This window comes from Octodon degus, unplaced genomic scaffold (genome assembly GCF_000260255.1).
Source record: "Octodon degus isolate 3935 unplaced genomic scaffold, OctDeg1.0 scaffold00007, whole genome shotgun sequence".
NCBI classification, from domain to species: Eukaryota; Metazoa; Chordata; class Mammalia; order Rodentia; family Octodontidae; genus Octodon; species Octodon degus.
In genome coordinates, this window is record NW_004524583.1 from 30255211 (window position 1) to 30278040 (window position 22830).

The 22830-nt window shown below is 51.5% G+C and overlaps 1 protein-coding gene across 6 annotated transcripts in view; it reads left to right on the forward strand.

Annotated features, from left to right (window-relative positions):
- Positions 1–21815, forward strand: part of Sipa1l1 (signal induced proliferation associated 1 like 1) — a 367745-nt gene extending 345930 nt beyond the window's left edge. For 5 of the 6 annotated variants that reach the window (XM_023703289.1, XM_023703287.1, XM_023703298.1 and 2 more), the window contains 7 exons: positions 6189–6428; positions 7253–7418; positions 11438–11684; positions 16860–17006; positions 18339–18447; positions 20916–21000; positions 21532–21815. In XM_023703289.1, the coding sequence (XP_023559057.1) occupies positions 6189–6428; positions 7253–7418; positions 11438–11684; positions 16860–17006; positions 18339–18447; positions 20916–21000; positions 21532–21675 (1138 nt within the window). In that variant the 3' untranslated portion in view covers positions 21676–21815. The remainder of the gene's footprint in view (positions 1–6188; positions 6429–7252; positions 7419–11437; positions 11685–16859; positions 17007–18338; positions 18448–20915; positions 21001–21531) is intronic. The other variant, XM_023703294.1, reaches the window with a different exon arrangement.
- Positions 21816–22830: the final 1015 nt, after the last annotated feature.

Sequence of the window (22830 nt, forward strand, 5' to 3'; positions counted from 1 at the left end):
ATGTGGTGCTGGGGGATTGAACCGCGGTCCCTGATGCTTTGCCAAGCTAGTTCCAAGTAGGTGCTTTAGACCACTGAGCCATCTCTCCAGCCCCCACCCACTCCTTTGTATGTCAGGATGCCCTGTGCTCCCTAAATACCTGCTGCCTAGAGGTGATGGGTGTCCCCTTGCCGCCTAACCTCACTTATTTGTTTTCCCATCTCTGGAAGCCCCCAGAATGGTGGAGCTTGTGTTGGACATAGGACAGAGCTGGCTGGAGTTGAACGCAGTAGGAGGCCTCCTTAATCGTTATCCTCCTCATTAGCTGTCACCCAAATGCTTGTTATCTGTGCCAGCAATCACAGGAAGCCTGATCAGCTGCCCTCCCCTTGGTATTAGGCCAGCATTCAGCCTCGGCCCAGATTTTGCCGTAGCCATTTGTCAGGTGACTAATTGCTACTTTCCCCTCCTGCAAACATCCGCAGCAGGCCTTGCCTGTTGAAAGCCCAGCCCTCCATCCCATTTCTGAATAGAAGATGGTTCCAAGTGTGCCCTTGAACAGCTTTGGATAGCACAGCCTGAGGCAGGCAGATGTTTTTCTGCAAGAAGGGGTGGTCCTAGAGAGGATGCAGAAGTGCAGAGCAGTTTCCCTGGCCCTCAGAGGTCTGGCATTTAGAGCTCTGACGGACACCATTTGTGACACCCCACCCCCGGCCACCCTGTGTGGTTCAGCCTTTTTGCAAAGCCAACAGGAGGCGCCCAGTGTGCATGGCATCACTGGTGCAGATCAGCCATCCCCTCTATAGAGCTCTGCCTCAAGGGGCCGTAGGGTACCTAGGTTGTGGCACGTTGACGGGTCATGGTTTTCTTTAAACGTCAGCAAGATAGGAAGTTCAGACAGGCTGCCCCAGGTTTCCAGTTACCTTTTTTATATATGGTATTGTGTCCTCTCTTCATTTTAAAAATTTATGGTGAGCCGGGGAGCTGGCTCAGTGGAATAAGCGCTTCTCTCGCAAGCGCAAAGACCTAAGTTCGATCCCGGTTCCACAAAAATATGTGTGTGTGTGTATATATATATATATATATATATATATATATGTAACCTATGTACTGGAGTGGTCAAGCAATCCCGGATAGTCTACTATAGTTTATATAAAAATTAGTCACTGTCTCGTGTGTAGAATCAGGGATCACTGATGGAATTCCCAGTAGTCTAGTTTGGCCAGCCTCGCAGTTAAACTCACCTTTTCTACAGTGAGGAAACTAGAGGTAGCGCAGTGGTGCTACAGTGGTCCTTGGTACTCATCTTTAACTGGTTCTGGGAGGTGCAGTATATACCAGAAACAGTGGATACCAAGCTGTTTTGGCTGGAAGGGCAGTGAAGCACAGGGTGGTTGGCATGGACAAGTTATCACTTGTTGGTCAAGTACCAGAGAACAAGGACAGCGCTGGGGAAAAGATTCATGATAAAAAACATTAATGGCAAATGTCATAAAGGTACCAAGCTGTGGCTGCATATCTACTGGTTTTCTCCCCCCATCTTATTAGCTCAAGATCTTGGAGAATTCCCATGAAGGGATTCAAGTTACCACAGTAAAACAGAATCGCTTCCTAGTGCAGTACCAGGAGCTCTCCAGGGTACTGAGGCAGTGCAGCTCCACGGTGCTCCTCAAGCCGCAGGGAGCTGCTGAGCTTATGAGCTGCGCTGTGACTGGTCCTGCCAGAAGAGGGCCTGAGGTGAGGTGGGAGGAAGCCCACCCGTCCTGGAGCTGGTCTGCGGGAGCCTCTCCCAGGCCTGGCCCTGCTGGACCCACGTCTCTGGAGAGCAGGAGATAGCCACCGCAGAGTGTGCCGCACGGTTGGGTAGCTCCTAACTGGTGTAGTTCAGAGTGCGGCGATTCTTGAATTCCAAAAAACATGAGAATCTTTCAGAAGGTTATAAAATAGGGTTCTGAGACTAGATCTGACACGAGCCCAGGACCGGATCAGCACCAGCGCCTGGGTGGGCCACAGTCCACAACTTGAGCATGCTGCTCCCGTGCGTTGTCTCTTTGAGTCTGGAGGCATGAAGTTGTGTTTTGACCGAATCACGACAATAGGAATGATGCCCTTGAGCTGGACAGCAGTGCTCAGGTGCCGTGCACACCTCGGGAGATTTCGCCAAGTGTCCTACGCCCTCCTTCTGTTAACGTCTGGGGTCACAGGCAGGCTTCCCCTGCGGTGCCCATCTGCCCACCCAGCGTTCATCTTGCCCCTGCTCGTGTACAGTAAAGGAGGACATGCCAGAGCCGTTGTGGCCAAATCTAATCAGTTATTCAGTAGGGCTGTCTGATCATAATTATTGGGGAACAGAAGTGTCCTGGCTTGTCACATCTGGAAGCTAATGTCAGCTATCGTGGTCACAGATAAAGCAGTAGTTAGGTTCAGGGATCTTGTTTGTCCCTCACAGGGTACACTTGTAAACAGAATCATTCATGGTTTATTGTTTAAATTTTTGATAATAAAAATAAAGCAACTAGTTTTAAATACGTTATAGCATACTGTTTGCATGCATCATTCTTCCTTACATTTAAAAAGGGGTTGTTAAATTATCGTTCATTTTGAAGTTTCTGTTGTCATATATTGAATACCTACAGGATGTAACTAAAACCAGAAAGCTATGTTGTACAACACGGAGAAATGGTTGTGGCTGTGTAATTCACTTTGTTCTCCTAAGTGATTATTTCTATTTTGAACAAGCATTTAGTTTTTCAAAGCCCCAGGTTTTGGGGGTTTTTTAGTGTCAGTGTTGTCAAGATACTGGATATTGAACAATGCAGAACATAGCAGTTCAGACATGCTTCTGGCCCAGGGGCTGTGTGGCGACGGCCTTGGCCTGGCTTCCCCAGCAGCGTGCTAGAAGTGGGGCTGGGAAGGCCCTCTGGGGGCGGCTGCAGTTCGAGGGCTGCTCCTCACGCAGACACACCCACACTTGTTTGTTAATACCATCGATGGAAAGTTGAAAAAATACAGCTATCCAAGATGAGGGATGCGTAAGTTGGCTCTTGACTTGGTTTGGTTTGGTTTTTTTTTTTTTTTTTTTTTTTTTTGAGTGGAATCTCCTTCAAACATAAGCCAGGGTGGAGGCTTGAGACAGTTCTGTCTGTGTGAGGTAGATGCAGGAAAGAAAAGCCCTGTGATGTGAAGACTGGGCCCTATTCCCAGACTGGCCGAGTGTGCAGGGCTGAGCTCCCACCTAGCCCAGAGCCTCGGTCAGCACTGGCCGTCACCGTGTGCTGCCCCTAATCTGTCTGGCCGTCACCGTGTGCTGCCCCTAATCTGTCTGGCCGTCACCGTGTGCTGCCCCTAATCTGTCTGGCCGTCACTGTGTGCTGCCCCTAATCTGTCTGGCCATCACCGTGTGCTGCCCCTAATCTGTGCTTTGGGTATCACTCTCCTTAGGGGCTTGTCAGCCTCCCTGTCATTCCTTTTTTCTTTCAGTGTATCTTTCTACTTTTAATCTCCTTGCCATGACAAAGATCTGGTGGCTATTTTATTATTTGATGTATCTCATTTATTGCAGAGTTTTATGTCTATGTGTGTGTGTGTGTGTGTGTGTATTTTAGGGAAGGGTCTACAGTGTGTTCAGGGTCTCACTACTAGATCAAACTCGTAGTGATTCTCCTGTTTACAGCCTCCCAATAGCTAGGATTATAGGTAAGCACCACCACGCCTAGTCTCAATTGCCATCTCAGTGCACCCCAGGGGCGCGGTCGGCATGGCAGGCCTGGAGATTGAACCCCAGGCTCCTGCACCTGCTTGCAGGTGCTTTAATTTGCTGAACTATTTGGCCAGCCCTCTTCTTTTTCTTAATTTTAAAGGCACGTAGATGAGGGCTTGTGAGTTCGCTCAGTTGTCTAAAGCACCTGCTTGGACAAACTCAGTCAGGCACAGGGGACCACAGTTTGATCCCCAGCACCACATGCTGCACCAGACCTGCTCTTAAGGCAGCCTGAGCTAGCCAAAAAAATAAATAAATAAAAATTTAAAAAAATCCTAAAAGCAAGTAGATGGAATATTTGTTACCAGAAGATAGTATTGCATTTCTTTACAATTTACATTGCCCTTTCCATTCTTAACTGGAAAAATATTTGAGAATAACTGTTGGGGTATTAGAGTACTATTGAATTTTTGCAAAGCTTGGGCCCAGTCCCTCCTTGTTAGCTGTAAAGACCAAAGGGGCGGTTCTCTTTGGTCTGAGACAATCAGCTCCAGGCACAGGGAGTTCCTTCAGGCCGGCTCTGCTTGCGCCTTGCTCCTCTCGTCTTGCCCTGTTGGCACAGCCTCATGGACTGATGGCACCTCCTCTTTCAAGTTTGTCAGTCTTCACGTTTTTTGAGGGTATTTTTCTGGAAAGCACAGGAGGCGGCGCAGGACCTGAGCATCCATCCCTATATGATCACTGCGTAGATCGAAAATGAGAACATTATCCATATGCCGTTCCTCCCCGGGCACGTGTGCCTCCTCCCCGGCTGACACAGCCCTGAGCGGGAAACTCAGATTACTCTGCCAGGTTCTGAACTCGGTGCAGATAGCTCACACTGTGTGTGTTACTCTGTCTGAGTCTGTAAGTCAGCGTTACATTGATGAGATCCGTCCATGTGTTGCAGGCAGCATTAGTTTCGTTTTCTGTGTTGTGTACAGTGATGCCTGACGTCGTGAACCTAACTTCAGAGTTCGGTGTGTGCACTGTGGTACCACTGGATGTGCACTGTGAGGACATTCGCAGCCCATTTACCCTTCAACTCCTGACCGACATTTAGGTGGTTTATAGGTTGGGGAGACTAGAAATTCGGGTACACGTGCTTTGCTACACCTACGTGTGCATTCCTTTTGAGTTTGTCGGTAACGTCTATCCCTGGGTTTAGCATGCGGTGAGAAGCAGTTGCCAAAGTGACTGTAACAGCTAGTGCTCCCTGGAAGATGGGGGTTCTGGCGGGCTTATGTCTTTTTGGCTCTTGATACTGTGTAGGTTTTAAGTTCAGCCGTCCTGCACTTGTGTCCCGAGCCCTTGTAGCTTTTGCATTTTCTTGGTCACTGATAATGTTGACCACCAGGGTTTGTAGGGCTTTTAGGTATCATCCTTCCAAGTTGCTTTTCACATCATTTTTCATTTTTTCTCCTACATTGCCTTACTATCTTCAGAGTTTAGTTACATATTTTGGGTAAGAACCTATTGGGGGTTATCTTGTGCATATGCACATCCCATGTTCCGTAACATCTGATGAATGTAATGTAACTTTAAATGAGCTTCAGTCTTTGCCTTTATGATTCATTAAAGAAAACTCTGTGTCCATCATAAAATGCTCTTCCATGCTCTGGTCTAGAATCCCCAGGTCTACACTTACATGTACAATCCAGCTGGAATTGATTTTATGTAAGGTTTGGGCTGAGAGGGTCCAGATTCATCTTCACCAGGATGTACCACCCTACCAGCATTAGGGTCTGCTTTTGAGTTTACTGGGGGAAAAAACCAGTTTCGGACTTGTGGGAAAGCCACAAGGACAGCGTCGCCTTCCCGCACTTTGCGCTTGCACGCTCTCACCCCAGGACCTCTGTCTTCACTGAGCAGGCAGCACTGACCCAGCACTGCTAAGCTCGCGCATACCCAGGTCAGAGCTGAGGGCCTGTGGCCAGGGGAGGTGCTGTGGAGCAGTGCCTTGGGTCTGTCCACAAGCCTGCAGTCAGCCAAAAGCCCGTCGGAGGAGGAGTCGGTGTTCACGTGGGCTGTCCCAGAGCAGAGCCCCGCGCTGTCCCACAGCCTAAGATGTGAGCCCAGTGCTGTGTCCGTGGCTCAGCCTCTTCCCTCCTTGGCCTGGCCTTGGGAAATAGTACTGTCGCTGCCGCTTCTGAAGAAGGCCGGTCAGCTGGCCGCCGGGACTGCTAAGTCTTTTGCTGGTCTTTCTCTTCTCATCACTTCTGAACTCAACCACAACAAATTTCAGTAGTATCAGAATACTTGAAAGTCTGCCTAGTACAGACTGAGCCGCAGTGACCATTTGTCACTCGGAGCACAGACACTGAAGTTACAGTGAGAAAGCAAGGAAGGCCAGCCAGTGACCCCACTCGATCCCTTAGTCAGCCCTGCCCCTGCTGTAGACACCACGTCCACGTGTGCCATGGTGGCCCCGAGCGCCCTGACTCACTTTTCTTTGCCTGGTTCTCCGCAGTACCATGAGCTCGCGGCACTCGGCCAGCCCCGTCGTCTTCTCCAGTGCCAGAAGTTCACCAAAGGAAGAGCTGCACCCTGCCACCTCGTCACAGCTAGCGCCTTCCTTCTCCTCGTCCTCCTCCTCTTCCTCGGGCCCTAGGACTTTTTACCCTCGCCAGGGCGCCACCAGCAAGTACCTGATTGGATGGAAGAAACCTGAGGGGACCATTAACTCCGTGGGTTTTATGGACACCAGAAAGTAAGAATTGTTTACTTCTCTTGCGGAGTGGAGGACAGAAGGGCTGAAGTGATTTCTGCAGCTAGGAGGTGGGGAGGGCTTTGTTTGGTAGGAGGATTAAAGTGAGATTTCAGATATGAGCCTGAGCCGAGCATGGTGATGCACGCCTGGTAATCCCAGCACTCCAGAGGCTGCGCAGGAGGATGGCTGAGAGTTGGAGGCCAGCCTGGGATGCACGGCAAGACCATCTCAGAAATGAAAAATTATTTCTCACTCTCATCCCTAAAATATCCTGCAGAGCATTTGAATTGAGGATCTTAGCTCTTGTAGGGAAGAGTATGCCTGAGGGTCACGCTTCAGAATGTCCCCTGCCCTGTGCCACCACCACAGCCATCCCTTTGATTCTAGCAGTCACAGCCTTCCTGTAGAAATCTTCGTAACGGGGGTGGGGCGGGGGGTAGAGCCAGACGGACAAATAGGAAGTGAGGACCCCCGAGAATAAGACTTGGACATGTCATGCTGCCGAAGTGAAGTGGTGCGCTGTGTTCCGTCGTGGCTGTTGTTTGTTAGAGGTTGCATTTGGGATTCGTAGCCGGGGCTCTGTGAGCCCGTCAGTCATTTTGGCACAGAGCTGTTTCCTGTAAGAACTCTACTCATCACACTTCATTTCCTGTTTCAGATTGGCTTTGTCTTTAATAGGATGTATCTGAGCAGGCTCTGATGGAGACAGGACGCTTCCCCTTTTCTCTCCTTCCACATTTCCCCGGTGACTGCCGTCCTTCAGAGCCTGTGGTGCCAAGTGAGCCTTGTCACTCAGTTTCCACCACCTCTCCCTTGCCTCCCAGGCGCCACCAGAGCGATGGCAGTGAGATGTCCCACACCAGGCTACGTGCTTCAACCAGGGACCTGCGGGCATCCCCAAAGCCAGCCTCCAAGTCCACCATTGAGGAGGATCTGAAGAAGCTTATTGACCTGGAAAGCCCGACTGCTGAATCACAGAAGAATTTTAAGGTATAAGACAGAACTTGGGATAAAGGCAGCTAGAAGCCAGCGGCGATGGAGCTAGGTCCTGGCACCCCTTTGGGGGAGCATTAATTGGCTGCAGTTTGCCCTTCCTGGATCCCACTTCTTGCGTCACCCAGTCTTCCCGGGGTTCGTTCAGTGTTCGCAGGCTCTGTCCGCCCCATCGTAGCATTGTTGCCGTTCCCCTGTCCCTGCCCCGCAGCGCTGCCGCTTCTTGTGTGTCCTAAGGAGTCGTGGCTCCTGCCGGAGGTAATCACTCAGCCTCCTCTTCGGTCCCGCAAGGCTGCACACCTGACTGTGGGACTTGCCCGGCCCGAGTGCTCTGGGAGCCTTTCCATGCCACTCTGACGGCCCCTCGCGCCCCACTGCCCCTTCCAGTCCTGAATTGCGGTTCTGCACCTGCGCTTGTGTCTGTGGCTAGACCTGTAGAACCGTTTAACAGGTTTATTCTGCCCAGCTCAGCTTGGGGGATCTTTGAAGTTCCTGTTGCTTCTCTGCCCCTCGTCCTCTGAAGTGTTTGGGGTCGGAGCTGGGGTGAGGAATTCCTCTTGACCCTGAGACACATTGGGTAGCCCCAGGAGAAAGAAGTCTACCCAGGAAGGTCGTGGCAGTCTGTTTAAAGTGACTAGAAAACTGTAATTTCAGAAAACCTTGGGGAGTGGGTTGCAGAGGGAAGCAAGGGTCATTGCCTTGCGTCGCCAGCCTCCCAGGCAGATCAGAGCACGGCGCCCGGTGGAGCTGCGTGTTCCTCTGCCGCTGTCCCATCCCCTCCCAGAAGTCGGGCGCGCCTCCTGCGCCCGCTCGCGATGCTTCCCAGGGCCACCGTGGAGCTGTGCTGCCCAGTAAATGCTTGCTTAGCGAGACGTGTTACATCAGTGGGACCGTCGCACGGCATGCCATTCTTCTGTCGTTTCTGTTCCAGAAGCCGGCGCTTGGCAGTCCTGACTCAGGGTATAATTGGTTTCCTTAGCAACCGTGCACACAGCAGTGCTTGAAACTTCCTAATCCATCCAAACCCAAGAGGTGCATTATGCTTTTTAAGTGCCAGTTTCAAAATTGAAATCATTCCACATTTTCTCTCTCGGGTGAGGGCCTCTCTGAGGGGCTCTGCCCTCTGATGCCTGCTTAATGTTTTTGGTGAGGAGCGAGCTCAGAGCTCTCTTGATTTGACCGCGCAGTGCACATAATTGATGGCAGGTGTCTGTTCTGCTCATATTCCAGGTCTTGGCTTTTACTTCCACAATGGGTTTCTTTAACCTTCCTGTTAGGAACTGGGGCACGCTTCTACCGGGGCAAAGGCAGCGCTTCTGGGGACGCTGCCTCACTGCAGTGGAGGGCTAGAAGCAGGAGTCCTGAAAATGCTCAACTTCCTCACTCCTGTCTGCTCTCCCTGAGCTGGTTTGGCTTCAGATGAGCTCAGCTGAGCAGTCCCACGTGTCCCTGAGAGTCCAGCAGAGGACGAGCTTCCAGGCCTCCCAGCCCCAAGCCGCTGCAGCAGGTGTCAGGCTCCAGGAGAGGCCAGCTCTGGCTGTGGGTCTTGGAGTCCACGCGCTGTCTTGTCCACGCTGTGCACCAGCAGAGCCGGATGCCCAGCACAGGACACGCAGCTGCCCCCCCGCTCTGGCCTGAGGAGCAGGGCAGAGCTGCAGCACTACACAGACCTCACCCCTCACAGGACTGCCTCCCTTTCCTCAGGGCATTCACGGTCTGAGAAGCAAACAGGGAGGAGCGCGGGCTTCCAGGCCTGCTCTGCAGCTGGTGCTCAGGTAGAGGTTAGAGGATGTGCAGGAAGAACTGCTCGTGAGGACAGTGCCAGCCGGGGGCAGGAATGAAAACTGGAGACTGCACGCAAGATACCACCTTTCTGGACCCTCCCTGCCCTTGTGCTATGAAACAGATGTGAGGGTCAGTGGTCCCTAAGTAGCTTCAAAGCCCAGAGGCCCTTTTAAAAAGTAAAAGTACACATGGGAGGCCAGTTTGTATGTAGAGCTGACTTTCTCTGATGGGAAAGGGAGCCTGGTGCAGGTTCCGAGGCCCCCCTGAGCCCCTTGGTCTTCAGCAGCAGGCTCTCAGAAACCCTTAGGCTCCTTGGACTGCAGTTGGAAAAGCTGCCCCACCTGTCCAGGTGCTCTCTGAAACCCTTCCAGGCTTGGTTTTGTGTGGTGTTGGAAATGGAACTCTTACACTTGCCCGGGCGCACAGTGCCACTGAGCCGTACCCCCAGGCCCCTTCCAGGTTTCACACCTGCCTCCCCTGCATTCTTTCCCAAGTGGCGGACGCATACCGGTAGGGCAGTGGCCTGGGCATCCCTGGTACCGCCTGCAGTGCCGGCAGGGGCACTTTCAGGAACTGGGGAGATTTGTACACCTTTAAGACTGGAGTTAAGGAGGGGTAGGAGAGGAGCTGCCATGCTGGGTGTGGGCAGCCTGGACCCTGCTGCGTTTTGGTGGAAAGCACATCTGGGCAGGCTGCTGCCCTCCGCATCCTGCTCTGCAGGGTGCTGACCTGACAACTCACTTGCCTAAAAGGTCCTGAAATACAGTCACATTCTCCAGGAGGCTGGGCTAGCCTTTTGAGACTTTCCTGCAAAACCCTCAAGGTAGAGACTGGAAAGAGAAATCCCTGTCCTAAAATGAGAAGTGCTAAAATAGATTTAACAACAGTTTTGAGTAGAGACCTGAAATATATCTAGGTAGGCAGGGACCTTTTGTGATAATCTGAGAAAAAAAATAACAAAAACAAAACTATAATTAGCAAACAACCTCTCTTAAGAATGATTTAACACTCTTACCCCACAAAGTGAGGAAAAAATGTCACCTGCGCACCCGGCTCTTCACAAAGCGCTCAGCGTGGCCGCTCAGCCTCCGAGGCAGGAGTTCCTTGGGTTCCACCCCTCACACGCTGTTCATCCGGGTAGCTGTACTCCGGGCTCGCTTAGGGCGTGTTTGGTTAGCGCTGCACAGCAGCTGAGTGTGCTGCCCTGGAGCTGGTGAGCGGCTCAGCCCGTGGCCTGCTGCTGCTGGGGTGGGCCCCGCCCGGAGTGCAGCACTGGGCCTGGCTGTCACCGCTGCACGTCTGGGCCTGGACCTTCGGCCACCGCCTGGAGCTGTCACTACTTCGTCCTCACAGGGCGGTGTCCCATGCGGCCCTTGCCAGCTGGCTCAGCCTCCTCACCACTTCACTCACAGTGTTTCTCCGCCAGGGCACAGTGTCCTGGGAGGACTGAGCAGTGGTAACTCGGTTATCAAGAGGCCAGGCCCTCTGTTGGCTCTCAGGTTGTTTGTAGTTAAATATCCTTCGTGTGTCTGCTGTTTCTCATTGAAAAGTGGCCCCGGGAACTTCACCATTTTAGACAAATCTCAAAATCACATTTGGTCACCAAAGCAAAGATACAGATGTTATAAAAATAACATCTGTCTGGAACCATTTGTCATTTATAGAATCGACTTTCCTATTTCATTAATAGAAATGTGTATCCAAAAACGCTTCCAAACCGTGCAGTCCATCTGCGTTGAGACTCCGCGGTGTATCCTTGATTAAGCGCTGGCGTAGCGCTCCCTCTTAGTTAACGTGCTTTGATGCCCTTGTCACCCACCCTGACTGGCGGGCTTCTGCGCTGCTCTCCTGTGCTGCGGCCGTTTCCCTGGAGACCATAGCATCTCCCTGCTGCACCATGGTGATCAACCTTAGTACTTCTCTAGTGCACACAGTGATCCTGACCAGTATTCTCCCTGTACAAACAGGATTTGGACTCTGGAAGATCCTATGATTTGGTCAGAGACACAGGATTCAAATAAAACTACCAACCATGCTGACAACCCCTCTTAATTCCAGGTCTGAGTGCCACTCTGACACGGATGTGCTCTGGGCAGTGCTGTGGACTCTGAGGAGGTGATGCCTGGGACCTACTTGCGGACCCAGGCGTGACACAGAGACCTCCAGAGTGGCGGCGTTGCTCTGGGGCGTCTGAGCCGGAGTGCTGAGCTTGTCATCTTGCTGTTTTCCAGTTCCAGCCTCTGTCCTCGCCTCAGTCTCCGCTCCCCACCACCCCCACGTCGAGGCGGGCCTTGCACCGGACGCTGTCTGATGAGAGCATCTACAGCGGCCAGAGGGAGCACTTCTTTGCCTCGAGGGCTTCCCTGCTGGACCAGGCCCTGCCCAACGACGTCCTCTTCAGTAGCACGTACCCTTCCCTTCCCAAGTCGCTCCCTCTGCGGAGGCCTTCATACACCTTAGGAATGAAGTCCCTGCATGGTGAGTGAGCACCCCGGTCTGCTCGGGTCGGGGGTCCTCGGAGGAAGTCCTGCTTGCACACCTGCCCCCAGGCCACAGCTGGCACCTGGCATGCTTGCTTCGCACATGGGTTTCAGGACCTTACCCAAATCTGCTGAGTTTGCATCTCCAAAGGAGTAGTCTGGGAATTAGTGTTTTTATCAAACAGGCCAGCCGCTTTTAGGATCGGGCCAGTTGGCTGAGACTGCATGAGTTATTTCTCGATTTCTGACACCCCTGCTTGCCATGCCTCCTGCAGAACCCAGGCTGGCCAGCGCTCGCATCTGTCCAGGACGCTCAGGTATCACCGGCTGGCGTCAGTGAGCAAGTAATATGTAGGAAAACACCTCCTGCTCACACTTGCTGTTCCTGTTCTCTCTGGGGCGCATCCTGAGGCTGTGGGTTGAATCTGCCCTTTTGTTCTCCTCGCTGTCCACATCCAGTGTTCCACACCCTCCGTGAGAGCCGCGGCTCAGCCCAGCGGACACCTGACACGGGGCCCGTGTTTCTTGTGGCTGGTCACTCACCTTGCTGCAGTCCCACCTCCCTGCTGGCCTTTTTCCTCATGTGATTCTGCTGTAGACTTTGTATGTCCTGTGTGCATTCCAATGCACCGGTGCCTCCCCTCTCTCGACCCTGCGCTGTCCTGGAGCTCCCACCCGTGCTGGGAATGCCCCGGTCTCCGTCCTGCTCAGTGACGCAGCACCACTTGCCCTGCCCAGCACGGGAGACACCACGCAGGGCTTGGGCCACCGCCCCAACCCACACACAGCCTGAGTCCAGAGTCACCTGTAATGAACCCGAGTTAGTACGTGAGATGATCACTTTCTACCCCTGGACTCAAATAAAATAGTAACTATAAGATCCTTCTTCTGGCTTGAGCAGTAAGAAGCCATCGCTGATAAAAGAGAGTTAGTTATACAGTGAGTAGAAGTTACGTTGGTCAGAAGTAAATCATTAACCTGTAATTCTGATGACACAAGAATAAAGAAACCAAATGATTTGGTTTCAGAAACCATCTGTTTAAGCCAATTTTAGACAATGAAAATGCATTTCTGAATGTACAGATTGCAAACATAAGTCAAATGGCTAACACTAACTCTGTTTTCTCTAAGATGTAAACATTGCCTTAATACATCTTTATTCATAAGATACATTTTCCATCACAGGGCAAAACAGAATACTGAAATGATTACTCTTAAATATTTCAGTTGAACACGCAAAAGCAAAGTGTTTTGCCAGTACGGAGAAGATATCTACAGATATCTGTCCACGTCTGAGGCCCTGCGGTCCATGCCGTTCTCACAGTGGCGAACATCACACGTGCCGCGTTTACAGTAACTGCCCCCTTGACACAGAAGGAACACTCGCGCTGGATTTTAAATGCTACCTGTATACTGTCTCTTAAAGCTCAATAAACCAGCTGGGGATTTCTAAACATATGAAGCATTCATTGGAAGGCAGGATCTTGTTTACCAATATTTGGTGATAAAGGAAAGGATGTCGTCCACAGGCTTGCAGCTTCACACAGAAGCTTGGGTAAAGCCAGACAGCATAAGAACATGTACCACTAATAAAAGAAGCCACGTGTTTAACAATTTAAATACGTAGTACTGCGGCAGTGAGCTTTAGGTAGGAATATATTATTAGCAGGCTTTCTTCTCTACGACTGGACACAATTTGCTATTCCTGACATAGTAGCATTAGAATTCTTTTTCAAAATTCCTGCAGAGCTATACTTACTTTATTTCCATGTGGACTGCAGTCATTACTGTGTCAAATTAAATTGATAAAATTTAATTTTATCAATAAACATTCCCATCATTTTGGAAAGGATGTCAACTCGCATTTTCAGAGTTCATTAGTCAGTTGTAAAAAGGCTTTTCTTTTTAGGCACCTACCTAAAGGTTGATACTTTAATGTGTGGCCCAAAGAGAAAATGCCTTAGATAAACTACTTTGAATGTCAGGTTTCACATGAGGCAGCATCTTCTTGCCGTACCGACCCGGCTCTCTTCCTGATTGAGGAGTACGAAGTATCTCTGTGGACCCAGTAGGCAGCGAGAGCCGCTGCGAAGTAGATGGGCGCAAAGGCTGCCACAGAGGCACCGTTTCGTTTTAACTGAGAATTTAAAAGTTATTATAGTATTGAAAGTGTTCAAAGTGCTTGTTTCAAAGAACAAGAAAAACCAGAAAACTAAGGTCCAACAGAATTAATTTAGATTAAGAATGATTTAACTTCTTTTTTGATCTAAAGCATTATTAAAATTTTGTAGAGTGTTGATCGAACATACCTTACATTCTACTATTTTGTCATCTAAGACTCATTGTTTTAATGCAGGGGAAAAAGCCAGTTAGGAACTTCGCAGCCATGCAAGGTTTGCCCCGAAGCATCCGAGCACCCCACTGCTCCCCACACGGACATGAGCTGACACCGCTGCTCATTGGCAGCGCTTTGAAAAGCATATATTGTGCCACCAGTTGTCATATTATTTCTCAATGATGTAATGCAGCCATCAAACGAAGCATGGCCCCGCGTGGGATGCAGACTTCATGCGCTTATTGTTTACACATTAAACAAATATCAAAAAAAAAAGTGACTAGCTGCTCCTTCCATTTCTCTCCTTTTCCCCCATGTTGGGGGCCACTTCCTGTGAATTCCATTATTCTCGCAGTTGCCTGCCGTCCTGAGTGCTTCTCTGCAGCTCTGCTGGGGCTTTTGTCCTTCTTTCTACAACTCCTGCCATGAGAGTCCCGCCTGCACGTTGCATCACGGTGGAGCTGCCTGTCCACTCGCTCGAGGCTTATAATCTGAGAGCTCTGCCCAGAACCCGAGCCCCACGTGGTCACTGGATGACCTAGGAGACCAGGGGCGGGGCGCCCACGGAACGCTGGCGAGGGGAGGGAACAGAAAGCCTGCTCAGGCCCTTGCCGGCACCTCTAGTGGCTTCTCCAGGAGCCGAGCAGCGCGGTGGAGATTTCATGCTCTAACTAGCCGTGCTTGTTGGCTACCCCTGAACCTGTCTAGAGAAACGGAGAGGGGTCTTGTTCTTCCTGCTATTTGGAAATTGGACCTCAGAGATAAAGGGGCTTAGGACTGTGATGCACAAAGTACCTGTTAGCCTACTTAGGCCCTAGCCTGGGTGGAAACACACTGAAGCAGTACTGTTATACCTTTCTGTTTGTATTTCTTCTTTTGAGTTCTTACACCAGGGAGACTATACGATATTTACACATGTGAGTCTGGTTTATTTCATTTATGAGTATATCTGCAAGTGGCATCAACTTGAATATAAATGCTTCAAGTTTGTCATTCTTTATAGCTGAGTAATACTCCATTGTATAAAAACACCACATCTTTTCATCCATTCCTCAGGTGATGGGCATCTTGGTTGTTTCCAAGGTTTGGCTATCACAAATGGTGCTGCTATAAACATAGGTGCACATATGTCACTATGATATGACGTTTTCAGTTCCTCTGGGAAAATTCCCATTAAAGAAATAGCTGGTTTAAAGGGGATTTCCAGTCCTAGTTTTCTAAGGAGTCTCCACACTGATTGCCATAATGGTTGCACCTGTCTACATTCCCACCAGCAGTGGAGAGGGGTTCCCCTTTCCCCACAGCCTCTCCAACATTTGTTGTTGGGTGATTTCTTTCTGATAGCCATTCTTGCTGGCGTGAGATGGTATCTCAGTGTTGTTTTAATTTGCATTTCGCAGATGGCTAGTGATGTGGAGCATTTTTTCATATATTTATTCGCTTCTTTAATTTCGTCCTCTGAGAAGCGTGTGTTCATCTCGGATGCCATTTCTGGAAGTAGAACTGGACGCTTGCTGCCACGCGGTGTTTGCCAATGTCCATGCACTTGTCACTTTGCTAGTTCTCAGCACATTAATAACCAGCGACTGCATTTCAGAGCTTTTCCTTATGTGATTTGAAAGGGAAGACAAGCCCCGCGATTACTCGGGTATAGTAGAGGCTACTCTTTAGCCCCTCATAAACAGGCGTCCCTAGAGTGCCACAGCCTTGGAGTAAGTTGTTTTCATCCTGCCTTGCTCGGACTTCAGGGTTAGCGTCGCGTTCTGAGGAGCGCTCTGCTTCTGCTGCCTGCAGGAGCAGCCCCTTGTCTCCCCGCCTCCCGTCCTCTGTCCCCTTGGTGACCTTGAGCGGTGGCAGCGGGCCAGCGGCCTAGCACAGCCCACACGCGCACCCCTCCGCCCCAGGCTAAGTGAAGTTATTTGTTAAAGTGTCAGTTGTTAAAGCTTTTGCAGCCAACAGATTGTCACCTTAGAAAGAGTTGAGTATGCTGGACGCACGGGTTAAGCCGAACCCGTGCACATTGCTGCTGAAACGTTGGCCCCTGGGGAGAGCTGGGCCGCTGCCAGCTCGAGAGACCTGCTTGGGCTGGCTGCGCAGGCGCAAGTGCCGCGCCTGCACTGTCTAGACGCCCCGCTGTGGAGCCAGCGGGCCCTCCTGGCTTGTGGGGCAGCCGTGGGCCAGCGTGTATCTGGTCTGTCCCTCACCGGTCCAGGGATGGAATCCACTGGTCCCAGCCCCGAGTCCAGTTGAAGATAAGCCTCTTGGTCCCTTCCTACGGGAATAAACATCCCTGGGCTAGCTCCCAAGCCAGCTTTCTGTGGAGTAGGCCTCTTCTTCCCAGCCTGCGTCACTTGGCTCCCTGCGGGAAAGATGAATGCCAAAGCCACCCTGGTCCCCCCTGCACACACACAGCTCCCTTAGAAGCAAGCGTATGGCCTTGGTGGGAAGCGGAACTGTCCCGTGACTCATTCAGGGGTAAAGGTGATGGGAGTTTATTATAAAAATGAAGACTTAAAGAGAAGATAAATTTTAACATCTTCCTAAGACTACACAGGGACAGGAAAAACCAGTCCCACAGGGTAAATTTGAATGGACATTTAGGAAGGAATAATACTTATTTTGGAACTACAAACTCAGTGTTTCACATTTGTTTAATAAAGTTTAAATCTAATTTTTAAAAAATGAAGAAAGGCTGAAAGAGCCACTATGTGGACTGCTGAACCAGACACTGGTTCCGGTACCAAGTGGCTCACAGGTCTGCTGCGACAGGCAGTGGTAAGTGCTCGAGTGGTTCTCCTGTGGGCAGGAGCACTACCCTGTCCTTGTCTCCTCCTCCAGGAGAGTTCTCAGCCTCCGACAGCTCCCTCACCGATATCCAGGACACGCGTAGGCAGCCCGTGCCCGACCCTGGCCTGATGCCACTGCCTGACGCTGCTGCAGATTTGGATTGGTCCAACTTGGTTGATGCCGCCAAGGCCTATGAGGGTGAGTCTGCCGAGAGCACCAGGCACAGTGCAGGGTCCTGCAGAGCAGCACTGCCGCGTGCTAGGGTCGGACCCAGAGCTGTCCACTCTGCTGTCCTGACATGTTGGTGGCATTCTGAGCAGGGACCTCACTGGTGGAACTTGGTGTTCCTCCAGTGCATCACTGGCCCCTGTACTGGGAAGGCAGAGAGCAGAGAAGTCCCAGCTCTCTACTCACTGAAAAACATGCACAGTCAGAGCCTCTCTTCACATTGTGAGGCATCTTACAGCTGGGCTGATTGCTGCATTGCTGAGGCTGAGGCAGGAGGATCACAAGTTAGAATCCCACTTGGGCAACTCAGTAAGGCTGTCTTAAAACAAGAACACCCCTGGGTTTGAGTCCCAGAACACCCACCCCCCAGGCACAGGACCACTGTAACACAGGCAGATCTGTCAGAACGCCAGCCCACCTTGCTGGGTGTGGACTGTGCCTTCCTCCCGTGCCCCTCCCTGGGTGGCAGCGCATCTGCCCTCGGCCAGCTGCAGGCCGCGTGCTCTGTGCTGTGGGAGCCCAGCACCTCTGCCCTGGACGGCGTGAGAGCAGTGTGGTGTCAGGTGTCTACCGTCTATTCTGCAGTAAAGACGTAAGATGATTATTCTGAAACTTGGTGGTAAGGTCTTCCTTGTTTTATGAGAGCAAGTGAGTATATTGTTACTTGTAGTTGGGCAACATGAAAGTTGCTATTCCAGTCAAGTTTTGATTTAGGTAGGAAGTTTACTAGGCCACAGAATACAGAACTCGGCCAGCTGACTACCCACGCCTCCACCTTTATGGAGCTAATGGGAACTCTTTAGCACTAGCTTGGTTTTTCAGTTCGTTGGCTAATCGCCTTCATGTGAATTTTACATTGGACCATTTTGAGTCAGAGATAGACTTAAGCTAAAGCTCAGCAGTGGCCAGACGTCTCATATAAACTTACTTGAAATAGTTTTGAGGAGTTGAGTTCTAAATCTGAACACACTTACATTGGTACATAGAAAGCCTTGGTCTGGAAATCTGGCACAAGGCCTCTTTCTGGAGAAGCATTCCATAGAGTGCTCCTTTGAAGAGCAAGGATCGCTGGGAGGGACTGGCTCGGCATTGATTCACAAGCTGTTTCTGAAAGGGAAGTTGTAGCGCTACTGTCCACTCTCAGCTAGACCGTGACAGCTTGCCTCGAGGCCTGAGCCGTGCGTTCCCACGCAAGCCTGTTTGTGCAGACTGGCCTGGCCCGTGGGCCAGTTGTGGACTTCGGGTGGGTGAGCCCAGCTGTGTATCTGAAATGCTCAGTGGTTTTTTCTCTCTTCATTGCAGTGCAGCGAGCCTCGTTTTTTGCGGCTAGTGACGACAACCACCGCCCCTTGAGCGCGGCCTCCAACAGTGATCAGCTCGAGGAGCTGGTGCAGATGAAGTCGTACAGCAGGTTGGTCATGCAGGGCTGCCACATTGTGCCCCAAGAGAGACAGGCGTGGCCAAGAGGGGTGGCTGGATGACACCCATCTCAGAAGTGCCATTTGCTTATTAGTAACACACTCCACGACTAGGTGCTGTAAGTACAGTTGAAGTGTTCTTGGTGGCTTGGGGTCGTAGCTATGAATATTACTGTTAAAGTCGTGGTACGTTACGCCCTTAGGGCTCATAAGATAAGACGAGTCGTCCCCAGCGCCGTGCGGCTGTGCTTCTTAGTCCCATGCAGCTGCCCTGGCGGCCCTGTTCTCAGCACACAAGAGTCCTTCTAAGCCTTGCAGCCCGGTGCACTGCCCCAGTCTCCCGAGCACCCATGTCCCAGATTGGATCACTGGGGTATTTCAGAGCATGTGATGAAGAGGAAGCTGAGGGCCGTGGCATCTCTCAGAATGGAGGGCACACTCACGGCCTGCCTCCGTTGGCTGTGCAGAGACTGGGACCTCTCTTTGCCGCAGTACTGAACGAGGAGGTGGCTGGGCCCAGGGGTGTGACGCTGCTTTGGGAGCAGCGTCACAGTGGCCGGTTGTGGAGCATGCAGTGAGCGTCTCTTGCTGCAGAGTATTGACTGATCCCTTCCCTGAAGGGATCCAGGTGTCAGGGAAACTGGGTCAGAAGCAGACAGCGAGGCTGGTGTGCTCGCTGTGGGACTGGAGACCGGCGGCCTCCGGCGCAGCCCGCCCCAGATGCGCTGGCAGGGAGAGTCCAGGTGCCGAGGCTGGCGCGCATTCACACTTAGCACCGGGACAGCTGGCAGGGGCAGAGTGGCAGTGAGGTTGGCTACTGGGAGCTTAAAAGAGAAAAAAGAAAGGGGGCCGGGGAGATGGCTGAGTAGAATAAGTGCTTGCCTGGCAAGCACAAGGGCCTGAGTTCAATCCCTAGTTCTGCCAAAAAAAAAAACCCCACAAAACAAACGTTGTAGAGTCAAAAGAAAGCCCAAAGTGCACTTCTTCCTAACAGGAGTCCAGAAAGGAGCACTACAGACTCAAGGGAGGCACACAGTTGATCATCTCCTGCTGAATGGGGCTGAGTGAATGCAGATGAGGCGCAGGGCGAGGCCACCAGCCCCCCTGAAGGGCGCATTGCTGAGAGCAGTGCCGCAGGGGCTCCATGTGGAAAGGCTTTTTTTTTTTCCTTGAGTACTTGCCTATTTTGAGTGGGGGTTAACAGCAACGTGTCTTTATGAAATCAGTTATTTTATATTGCCTGTAGTTTTCACCCCCACTGCGCGTGTTCCTCAGCATTGTCATGCACCCTCAGAGGAAGAAGTGATTAGGAGCCTTTAGAGTGGTGTCCGCCCGAGGGCCTGCGGTGCTCCTGCAGGGCACGCTGCCCTGCCGCTGGCCTCCCTCCTGGCTCTGCCACCTCTCTGGCCGTGGCCCAGTCCAGAACTCACAGCCCACAGGCGCCCTTCCTTCAGCAGCAGTCTTGGCACACCCCTGCCAGTCTGGGTTTTCACTGGGGCTTCCTGTAAACGTAGAAGCACAAGACATCAACGCAGGTCGCTAGAGCCAAGAACCCTAACTTGCACTGTGGGTCTGGAGCAACACCTCTATCCTGTGACAGAGAAGATTCGGGGTCGTCACCGCTTCCCTGCAGCCTCTGGGAAGAGGCAGCTGCCTGCTTTCCTTGTGGACGGTGTCGGGATCTCTGATGTGCACCAGGGTTGTAGGATCGGCTGAAACCCACTGGGAAACTGGGCAGCTCCCATTCAGGTGGAAAGGACACAGAGCAGTCGCCAAGGGTCCTTGTTCCTCTGTGTTCTGTCTGACCAGTTGGTGGCCTTCTGTCTTGTGGCAGTCCCTTGATGTGGCAGTATTAGCACTTAAATAAAATGTGACGTAAATAAAGCAAGAAGAGAATGTTTGCTGATTGTGAAGACAGACTTTAGACATTAAGCTGTGGCCGACAAGCTTTTGAAACATGGCGTCTCACTTTTAAAACATTTAGCGGTTGAGCTGTGGGCAGGATAAGCCAGCTGCCGCTGCACAGATGACTCCAGCCCATTTTCATGGGAACTAGGCTGCCCTGAGCCCTGAGGCAGAGGCTGCACCACCTCAAGCCCACTTCGGAGCTCCCGAGGAAACGCTGTGCCGTGGGATTGTCGTGTCTGTCGTGTTGCTGGAAAGCACCCCTTGTGCTGCCAGGGACCTTCCTCACCATCATTGCTTTGTCAGAAGATGCGGCATTTTAACACGGGAAGCTGTTGCCTGGCTGTTGTTCAAGCTGGTTAATCTTTCGTTAAATCACCATTTTCTTTCCAGAGGTTGAAATGCGCATTGTGTTGCCATGCTAACATGATGTGGAGAACCCTTTCCAAGTACAGCCTCCTCAGATTTGCAAAATGAGAAAGACGATGACCAAAAGGAAAGGCAACTGCAGCCAGGGAGGTTCTTACCAGTGTGGCCTTTTGTTTCTTGTTCCCAGCAGTAAAGACTCCTCACCCACTCTGGCTTCTAAAGTGGACCAGTTGGAAGGGATGCTCAAGATGCTCCGAGAAGATCTCAAGAAGGTAAGCGTGTTCTGAGCGCGCGCCACCCTGCTGGAGCAGTGCTGGTGGGGTCAGTGTGGGTGTTTCTCCCTGAGCAGCTTTTCTGAATACACGTTCAGGGGCATGTGTGGCTGAGGCCCTCAGTCGTGGTGCCAGAGGCCTCATGACGTGTGCAGAAAGCCTGTTCTTACTTTGTGAGAGGCTCTGGACCCGTTTAGCCTCTCGGGCCCTATATAGCATATCAGCCGCCCAGACCCTTAGGAGTCTTTGATACTTTGCTTTTGTACCATGATTACTAAGTATTTTACTTCTTGGGTATTTGATTTTATCAGGACAGTTACCACCAAAAACAGGATTAACAGTCATTAAGCTACACAACTGTGTGTTTGCATTCCGGCTACTCCTGAGCCTAGCGTGGGTCTGCTCCAGAGCCAGAGGCATACAGGGCTAGGGAGGCGATGAGCACGACCAGTCAGTGTTCCCTAGCTTGTCCCGGAGCTGCGCCGGCCAGCGGGGCCTCCCTCTAGCTCAACCCCACTTCCTCCCTCCTAGGAAAAGGAAGACAAAGCCCACCTGCAGGCGGAGGTCCAGCACCTGCGGGAGGACAACCTGCGGCTGCAGGAGGAGTCCCAGAATGCCTCGGACAAGCTGAAGAAGTTCACGGAGTGGGTCTTCAACACCATAGACATGAGCTAGGGCCGCCTTCCACAGTTTCCACCTGCCCCCTTCCAGAGGATACTACGCTGCGACTGCAGATCAGCACTCATTGTCTGCCTTTTGTAGAAAAGAAAAATAAAAAGTAAATAAAAATTTTAAAAGGTAAAATAAAAGTTTAACTGCAAAAATGTGAATGTCTTTATTTTTTTGCACAATAGCTTTATATGTTATGTATTTAAAAATGGAGCAGAGTTAAGTCCCAGGCACCCTGCCCCGCTGCCTGTCCCTGTCAGCGTTCTATTTCAGGTAACCCAGGCTTTCCCCTGTACCCCCTTACAAACAGCGCTGTGCTATTTGTAAGGAAAATCGTTTTTTAAGCTTGTTTATTTGGTGAGTGGGAAAGGCATTTCTTTGTAAAATGCCTGGAGAGGAGGAGCTTCGAGAAAAGTCCACCTCCCGGAAGGGCCTGGGTGTGAGCTGGGGCGCCTGTGCTGGTCCTCCGGAGTGTGCGCTCTGCCCCACTGCGCTCCTCACCCCTCGCCAGCCAGCAGCCCACGCAGAGGCGCCGGCAGGCCTGCACCTCGGCCGCCCTCGCCTCCCTGGAGATGGGTCTGTGCACTGCCCAGAGGCGGGGCTGTTTCCCTGGCTGCAGCGAGCCCAGCTCCCAGCCCAGCGCTAGCTGGGCCCCAGGGCCTCGTTGGTGTGGCCTCATTTGTGTGCATTTTCTGTGTGTTGCAGTCAAAAGTATATATATAGTTTCTGAAATTGTTACAGACATAGCAAAACTTTTCTTAAGTTTATTCAAAGAGCTCTATTAACAAATTCTCTCCAAAGCAAGACGTCACCAGTGTTTGTAATTAGGAAAAGCTGACGGCAGACCTCGAGCCACGAGTCCTAATTCTTGTCTGTTAGGAGCAACAACTGTAATAAAGTGGGCTTTGGAAATCTGCATGCCCCAGTGTGAAATTGAAGCTCGGCATTTTCTGCATCCTTTTGTAGCCATTCAAAGAATTCTGCCGCAAAGTTACCAACGTGCTGTTTTTCGCGTCTGGTCATGCAGGTTGGTTGGGGCCCTGGGCGTCTGCACTGCAGCGCCAGCCAGGTGTGACTGACCTGAAGAGGCCCTTGCTTCTGGCCCGCAGTCGCCCTTAGACGGACCCTCCACCCCTTCCATGGTAGCTCTAGCAGCACGTG